The sequence below is a fragment of the Limulus polyphemus genome, unplaced genomic scaffold (genome assembly GCF_000517525.1).
Source record: "Limulus polyphemus unplaced genomic scaffold, Limulus_polyphemus-2.1.2 Scaffold33, whole genome shotgun sequence".
Taxonomy (NCBI): Eukaryota; Metazoa; Arthropoda; class Merostomata; order Xiphosura; family Limulidae; genus Limulus; species Limulus polyphemus.
In genome coordinates, this window is record NW_013665643.1 from 478,412 (window position 1) to 487,812 (window position 9,401).

Genomic DNA, 9,401 nt, shown 5'->3' on the forward strand with positions numbered 1-9,401 from the left:
ACCTCCGTTTGTGTAGATGTCGTTACCTGACTTATGATGATGATTTTTAGTTAGTGCTGAGTCTTACCTCTATCTCTTCTCAACAACTATTAGACAACCCATTTCACTAACTTTACTTCTCTCACGGATATATAGGCTTCCAACTGATTTTCACGACAAAGTTCCTTCTATTTACGCTGAATATGAGTATGTTGATGTTTTAAAAAAATAGTTTTTTACATCATGCGTTTAGTTGTCTTTGATGCTTTTGTTTCTAAATTATAAACCTTAAAAACATTTTTACCATGTTTGAAAAAAGCAATTTAAAAATATTTGCTATTTACAAACACGGAATATGGATTTAAACCCCTCTCTTCTCTAGTGACGTGTGACTATAATGTTTTCTTCGTTTTGTTTATTTAAAAGTCCCTCGGTAGCTCAGCGGTAAGTTTAAGAGCTTTTAACACTAGAATTTGGAGTTCGATCTCCGTTATGGACACAGAGCATATAAACCATCGTGCAACTTTCCGCTAATAAAAAACTACAACTGATTTAAAAATCGTTATGTTGGTTCATATTATCCATACATATGTACATTTCTTTCTCCATACTTTGAATAAGATAACATGCATCTGCTCTTTTATGCATGCTACTTGGTAAAATATAAACAATTTTAACCATAACTATACAATTGTGAAATGTGTACGAAGTCGCGAAATCTATTAGTTAACATAATTATCAAGATATTCTTCCCACAACAACAACAACAACAAAAAGTTGAGAATTCGCAAAATGTTGTTTGTTTGTAATTAAGCACAAAGCTACACAATGGGCTATCTGTGCTCTGCCCACGACACTCCGCAGACATACCGCTGTGCCACTGGGGGGAGCGCAAAATGTTGAAATGAACCTATTCAAAAATTAGTTTTTACTCGAAAAACTTGAAACATTGCAAAAAATTAAAAACACAAAATTACAGATATGGAATCAAATATCCTTACCTTAAAAAAAACTCTAAACTTTAATAGTATCAACAACAAAATGAACGTTTTTTACTACCAATTGCATGGGTCCAAAGGACATTTTACGTAATAACATTCTTCAATTTGAACAGCCTAAGAAAGATTTGTGTGTGTGTGTTTTTATTATAACAAAGCTTCATTGGGCCATCTGCTGTATCCACCGAGGAGAATCGAACCCCTGATTTTAGTGTTGTAATTCCGTAGACTTACCGCTGTCCCCCTGGGGGACAACTAAGAAAGATGATCAGTAAAAAATCCTTAATGTACCTAATATTGCATAAGTTTTTCCCAACACAACTATAATGATGCTTGTTTTGTATAAAGTTTTGAGATATCTTTTACTCACCACAGTTGTCTTTTACTCAGCACAGTTGAGTAAAAGACAACTGTGGTAAGTAAAAGACAACTGTGGTGAGTAAAAGACTACTGTGGTGAGTAAAAGACAACTGTGGTGAATAAAAGACTAGTGTGGTGAGTAAAAGACAACTGTGGTGAATAAAAGACACCACAGTTGTCTTTTACTTACCACAGTTGTCTTTTATTCACCACAGTAGTCTTTGCCTGTATTCATATAGGATTTGAAAAATATTCTATAATATTCTTAAAATTATATATATATAGTTTCACTGTGGTAAGTAAAAAACATCTCGAAATACCATACATATATATGTATTCCACTAGTATAAGAAGCCTAGTGTTATTCTTTCTATTAGTCCTTGTCCAGGATTATTGATGAGGGGTGGTTGATTTTTAACTGACAAACTAAAGGAAATCAACTAGTTAACAGCACCAACAGTTAACTTTCACTGAACAGTGAGATTTGACCGTCACTCTTATAGCGCATAGAGTACTCATAGCCAAAAAGTACGAAACGCGTTTTTTTTATTATTTATGCAGACCGAGCATAGTCTAGTTGTTAGCGCACTGGACTGTGAATCAGAGAGGCCATGGTTCAAGTCTTGTTGCCGCAAAATCGCGCTTCTTACTATGGGACGGTGGGTGAGTTATAAGAGTGACGGTCAACTCCCGATATTTGATTAGAGTAACTCAAGAATTGACGACGGGTACTTTTGACTAGGTGTCTTAGTTTCTGTCTATAAAATCCAAATTAGGGCTACTAAAACAAATAGCGTTCAGTAATTTTATGCGAATATCCGAAACAAACAAACAAAGGCGTTTTGTGATAATGGTACTCGAATCTTTGACCCAATATTCACGGATCAGGCATCATAAACACTTGGCCACACACGGCTAAAATCATTAAAGAGGAATAAAAATACGACTGTTTGCGACATGTTCTATATAGGATTATTCTCACGACTCAACGTTTATGAGCTCAGAGTCGTGAAAAAATTATATATATATTTGTTGTTTAAAAGATAACTTGGGAAATGACAATGGTTGTACCACCAATTAAGATAGTACCATAAATGTTACTTTCGACATTGAATATTTTTAAAAGAAAGCTTTTTTGTTGTGTTTGTTTTAGAGTAAAACTTTACAGAGAGCAATATGAGCTGTATCCGTTGCGGGTATCGAGCCCCATATTACAAGGTCACCGCTGAATATTAAAAGATTAGCACCAAAATAATTGCTGAATTGAGAAAGATTGGTTTACCAGTTAAAGTAGTTTCATATTTGTTTGACAGGAGATATGTTTAAGAAAGGTTAAATTGTTTGTTTGTTTCTCAAACTGTACAAAATCACACATAACGAATAATGGTAAGATCCACAAGCTTGTGAGATGAAGTTGAAATTTATATGACCAAGAAATAGCATACTTTTAGAATTAAAACTCTGTGTATAAGAGTATTCGTTGCAAGTGTTTCATTCGGATGAAAGAATTACTGAGAGATGTGCTTTAATTGTAGTTCGTTGTGTCATTGAAATAATTTTGTTTTTTATTTATTTCCTCATTGAGAACAAAGAATAATGTTTACAAGTGTTTATGACCAATATTTCACTGTGGTCAAAGGATCGAGGAAATAGGTGTCTTTTACTATTATTTCCTTGATGTTAAACGATCATGAACTTTTGATTTTATTACAAATGTTTCATAGTGATCGAATAGTTATGGGCATTCATATTTATTACTTTATTATTTCGATGTGGTCGTGGAAATAGGTGTTGTTTATTTTTATTTTATTGCTATTAGAAGGTCATCAAAGCATAAGTGTTTTTTACTGGGGTTTTTGAGGGTTAAAATGTCATGAGCTCATGTATTTTTATTATTAGTCATTTAGGTTAAACTATTATTAACTCGAATAACAACTGATGTACAAGAACTAATAATGACGTCTTTACATATGATGTTTTTAAGCTCAAAATCAAATGTTCAGCTAATTATAGTTCAGTATATACAGACACGGGAAATGATCGTGCTGTGTCCTAGTAACACGATAATTTAAAGTCGTAAGGTCACGGTCACAAGCATTTCGGTACATTTAATTTCGAACTTATAACAGATGTTTGAGGCATTGACTTTTCCATTATTAAAATATACTTGTTATGAGAATTTTTAGATAGGTTGAAGACCATAATTTGATGCATTTTTATAGCATGAGGCATGGCTGGGTATTTAGATCGAGGGAGAATCTTCCAGATGCCTTTTTTTTTGAGCTGTTGAATTGCAGCAACATAGAACACGTATATCGTAATTAGATTTATATCATGATGCTTTATTTTGTGATAAAGAACATTTTAGCTTCATAATGATTTGCGTGTAACTAGTCCAATCGATATTCTAAGAACCCAGAATTGTGCCCAGAAATACATGTATACGATCCAAAATATGTATATCACCTAAACGTTCGTGGTTTGGAACATCTCCATATCCAGACTAAATCTACTTTGTCCAAATCTTTGTGTCATGTCCAGATCTGTCTTATTTAATATATCGCTCAAACAGTGACGGTACGAAACTTTGAGCCCAAAATGTTTTTTTTTTCTTCTTGTAATTGTTCAAACGATTGTGGCAAGAAACTTCGAACTCAAACTGATTTGGTTTTAGGTTCTTTTTCAAACTGTCGTGGTAGTCAACAAATAAATCTGCTTTATTTAATATATATTTCATACGCTCGTGATATGGAATGGCTCTGTATTGAGTTCAAACTAGGTTATTGTTCAAGTGGTCGTGGTACGGAACAGCTAAATCTACTGTATTTAATATATTGCTCGTGATACGGAATGGCTCTGTATTGAGTTCAAACTAGGTTATTGTTCAAGTGGTCGTGGTACGGAACAGCTAAATCTACTATATTTAATATATTGCTCGTGATACGGAACAGCTGTGTATTGAGTTCAAACTAGGTTATTATTCAAGTGGTCGTGGTGCGGAATAGCTAAATCTACTATATTTAATATATTGCTCGTGATACGGAACAGCTGTGTATTGAGTTCAAACTAGGTTATTATTCAAGTGGTCGTGGTGCGGAATAGCTAAATCTACTATATTTAATATATTGCTCGTGATACGAAATGGCTCTGTATTGACTTCAAACTTGGTTATTGTTCAAAAGGTCGTAGTACGGAACAGTTCGTTATCTAATTTGATTTGACTCGTTTAATATGCTAATAATGAGCTCATATCTTTGTTTATAAATATAATAAAATCTAATATTTTCATGTTTGACTACTATATACTTCCAAAAAAGTTTTTAAATTGCTAAACTGTCGAAGAAGTTTATGTTTTATCTGCACGAATTAGAAAAAGTAATATCCAGTGTTTCGAGGAAATCTTTCAAGGATATATTTATGATGTGTGCTCGGTAAGAACACAAAATTTTATAAACAAATTGAGCTATCCAAAGATATGCCGGCGTATGAATCTTAAATAGAAACATTGCTTCTTTCAGAAGTTTGCACAAAATTACACAAGAGCTATCAGCGCATATATAGATGTCCATAATTTTAAAGTGATAAGCTATATAAAAGACAGATCCTTAACTGTAGACACTTTATATTCACAGGTTACTCTTACCTGACCATTTACAGCCCGATATTCCGAAGGGTCATTGTTCTGAAGGAGTAATGTTCCGAAGGGTCATAGTTCCGAACATTGAACGTAAAAGCAATTACACATGTAGGCCTAATGTTCATTCAGGTTGCTGTATTACATAAACAGTAGTATGTGTATAATGTTGTATTAGGGACATAAGCCGGTAACATTTTGAGGTGTATCTATAATCATTCCAGTGATCTATATTATCGTTGCTTGTAAGTAAAGCTTTCTAATCTTTTGAAAGAATATGTCAAAATTCACATTATGATAATAATAACATTATAGAAACAGGATGAAAAAGCTAAATAACAACAAGAAGAATAAACCAAACTCCAATACTAATGGCGGAAATTTTTCGGAATATCGACCTGTCCCTGCCTGACCTAATAGAGGGATTTAACCATCGCTCTTATAGCGCACTCACGGTTCCAAAGTAAAAAGCAAGTTTTTGCGATGAGGGGGTCGCGAATCATGCACCCTCAGATTAACAGTCTGTGTAAACTAACCTCAAGACCACATCATAACCAACAATTTTTGTATCAGGTTAGGGAGCTTATGAAAAGATTCTTAGATAAACGTACTACGTGCTATGTAACACGGGAAACAATAACAACATTTAAGTTTGTTCTCCTGCTTAAACTCCTGGAGCCAATACGAAAAGGAGTAGTACTTAATGAACATTTGAACATAGCCCTAACGTTTCAAAAGTTATACTTCACGATCAGCCTGTAAAAGGCAAAGTGACCACATAGTATAGATAATGAAAATGAATATTATGATCAAAATAGTAACAAAGTTTCTAGCAATACGAGTTGCCATCAGCCCAGATAGGTTTATGAGGTTTACATATTTTTTGGATGGGAGATTTTATTTTATTTTTGTTAATGGAGTATTTATATCTAATACTGAAAGAAATACACACCTAGATAGCTTAGTTTGTACTGAAACACAGAGTGAAATATGAGAATATACACGCTTTAATAGTGCCACTTACTTACTCTACTTTGTGTATGAATATTTACCTTTATGATTCAGCTAGTATCTAAACCATTATTTGACAAAAGTATGTTTGTGTGTTTCCGCTTATAACTGGTGAAATATTGAACTGATTGTCACCAAACCTGACATGTACCTTTAAGATACACCGGAGAATAACAAGGGTGGTTGGGTTCATATCTTACAACCCCTATGGCACCCCCATGGTCCCTACGTTTTCCCCATGCGTTGTGTCTGTTTATAACTGTCATCAAACCTGACACAAACCCTTACCCTCCCCATGGAATGACATAAGGGGAATCGGCGCCCGGATTTGAATCGCTATGTGACCCCCTCCCCTGTATCAGTTAGTATCCAGTAAGATTATACGAACTTGTATGTCTTAGCGTTTGAGGAGCAGTTCAGTTTGAATTAGCAGAATAATAACTGGGCATTTGATAAATCGAAACTTTCAAGTATATAAAATATTATTAACAATTTAAGTTTCCTCTTATTTAACCTCTACCCTAATGGTGGATAACTTTGAAGAGCAAAACTATCAAGCGGTTAAAAGAGTGATCCTAATAACTCAAAAACAAAAAAAAGCACTAATAACATTGAAGTTAATCCCACTAATTACAGTTGGAGTTAGCTATGTGTTTCGCACAAAAAATTAGTAATTTCAATCACGTTTTTGGTCAGTTCTTGACATTGAGTATTATAACAGACAAAAAATAAACTTACTCAATACTGGCAGTTGACAAGTCGGTAATATGAGGATTAATGTATCAGATTTCACCTCATTTACTTCAGCATTTCTGTAAACATCTGCAATTCTGTAAATTTGTTACAAACGGAAATACTAAACTTAATGTGGGTTTAAAAGGTAAAGATCTCAATAAAGAAATCAAATCATCAGCGTTCAGAACCATTATTCGTAACGAAAATTAACCCAAGCGCTTTGAAGTATTCATAATTTTGCATTTACAGAAACTACAAAGCTAATTAGGCCTCATAAAACCGATGAAATTGTTTTGCACTGTGTAGCCATAATTTGAAGCAGGACACAAGCTTGTTTGAAATACTAATTATTCGACTGATTACTCGGACATATTATTATTACGCATTATTATAACTATTAGCATCGTTATAGCCAGATTTATTTATCAATACAAAGAAGATGAATTATTTGGGTGAGATTATGTATCTCATCCATATTTGCGGGATTATTTCTTTATTTATTATTGTCCAACTTTTCAACGAAATGGAGATCGTGTTCTTGATGAAGTTATAAGCCTTGATGCTGGACAGTAATTAAAATATGGAACGAAGCTAGATATGCGGTTGGGACATTGCCCCCCCCCCAAAAAAAAATTGTTTAATGTTTTTTGAAAATAAAGATTTAAATCAAAAGTAATACATATTACAAACCTGGATTCAAATAACCCGTTCTTTTATATTTGTAAAAATTATAGACTCACCAGAATTTATAGTTACTTGAAGTATATATGATCTTAATTACATGTACCTAAAGTGTTTAGAATTTAGCCTCACCCACCCTCTATAATTTCGTAGTTACCCAGGGTCCATACAAGGTTGTTATTCTCCTACAATGTTGTATTGTTGGTTTTAAGAATATTTCTATAACAAAACAATAAAAACAGTTTCAAATAGCGTATTCAATGTTACGTGATATTGTGTTTGTCTTATTTTTGCAATAAAATATTAAATACCTTACCTCAGCATTAACATTTTTTATATTCATATGTTCAGCTTGAAAAATTCATTGCTATGAAACAAAGAAATGAACAGAGAACTACACTTTTGTACGAAATCATTTTTCAAACTTGCTTTACAAGATGGTGATTTATAATAATGGTAGTAATCAAGCAACGTTTAAAATATATTCGGTGTTACTCTGTACGCCAGACGTTCAAACATTAGTTTTTTATAGTTATTTAACACTATAATTCTTAAAACATTAATACCTAAAGTTGGTATTTTCCTAAATTATATTTTGATTTTTTTTTGCTTCACTAGTCACAAAATAACCACAGTATTTAAAATCTTAAATACAGATTGAACTCACTAAAGTAGTTCTTGCAAGCCATTTCTGTGAACTCTGTTTCGTCTTGGTACACACGAATGTGGCGAAAGGGATCATGGTTTCCGGAAACTGCTGGAATTTGAGAAGTTTCTTCGATTAAAGATAGCCAGTTGCTTTCTCCGTTGGCCTTTAAGTTTCTGGAGATTTTAGTTAACGTAAACTCTTATTCTAATAAAATGTATCCAAGACTAGTGCATTGTTGAGCCCTGCACACTCCCTAGCTGGATTGAACGAACCCGGGAAGTCCAGATAGTTTTGCAAGCGGCTGCTCTTCCGCAGCACGGATGCTCCAAGGAGCACGTGAGAAGTTGGAAATCCCCCACGTTTGCTGTCTTTTCAAGCTACTTTCTCCTGCGCGTAGAGATCTCAAGAAAAACGACTAGGTGATATTATTTATATGTACAAACAGGATGCATATTTTCAATTCCAGTTAAACTTAACCCTTGGGAATTATGTGATCTCTCTTGGTTCATTGTGAACTTGGTTTTGCTGCGGTATACGGAAAATGAACCTATCAGCGACTCGCGAATATTTACTGTCGAATCTAGAGGGCGTGCTTATTATAATAATCGAATAAACTAGCTAATCGCATACATTTTTGCATTTTAAGATTCGGGATTCTTAGATATGGTATTAGATATCTTATACATCAGTTTGAAAAACTTCATTGTCTTGTTTTTCAATTAATTTAAACAATTCTTATAAAGTCATATTTCAAGAAATGTTTAAATTTAAATTTGCGTCAGTTCTTATTATCTCTTTCATAACTAACTGAGTATAATGTCTCAACACGTATTTTGGAATTTCACTGAATCCTCGCTCAGAAGTATAACACTCCTGTAAGGAAGAATAATTGAACTTAGTTGCAGTTACGCAAAACTCGAGAACACTGTGAAGACCACAGATTTGTTTTTGTTTTTTTGTATTAAGGGTCTTATGTGATCCAATTATATCAATATATCGTTGGTAGTATGTTTCGTGAGGTAAAACAGTTTTACATTGTATAACATAATAGTATACACCCACTATTACTAATATTAAGCCTATTGATATGCAATACAGTCTGTATACAAGTCATTAAAATAATTAACGAACACTTTAATACTGAATATTTTTGTGTATTAAAAATTACCACATCCATATAAAACCTACATTGCAGTAAGTTTAATAACATAATAACACAGTTTGTATTTAATGTTAGCAACCCCAGAAAAACACTGCTACTATTATATATACATAAATTTTCACCACCAGGAAGTCTGATAACATATCCTAGTTTTATTTGTACATAAGTCAGCATTATCAACAACAACAAGCC

The 9,401-nt window shown here is 33.3% G+C and overlaps 1 protein-coding gene across 1 annotated transcript in view; it reads right to left on the bottom strand.

The window, feature by feature from the left end:
- Positions 1 to 8,517, bottom strand: part of LOC106460273 (cAMP-specific 3',5'-cyclic phosphodiesterase 7B-like) — a 107,700-nt gene extending 99,183 nt beyond the window's left edge. Inside the window, exon 1 of the mRNA XM_022387492.1 lies at positions 8,066 to 8,517. Coding sequence (XP_022243200.1) covers positions 8,066 to 8,140 — 75 coding nt within the window. The 5' untranslated portion in view covers positions 8,141 to 8,517. The remainder of the gene's footprint in view (positions 1 to 8,065) is intronic.
- Positions 8,518 to 9,401: the final 884 nt, after the last annotated feature.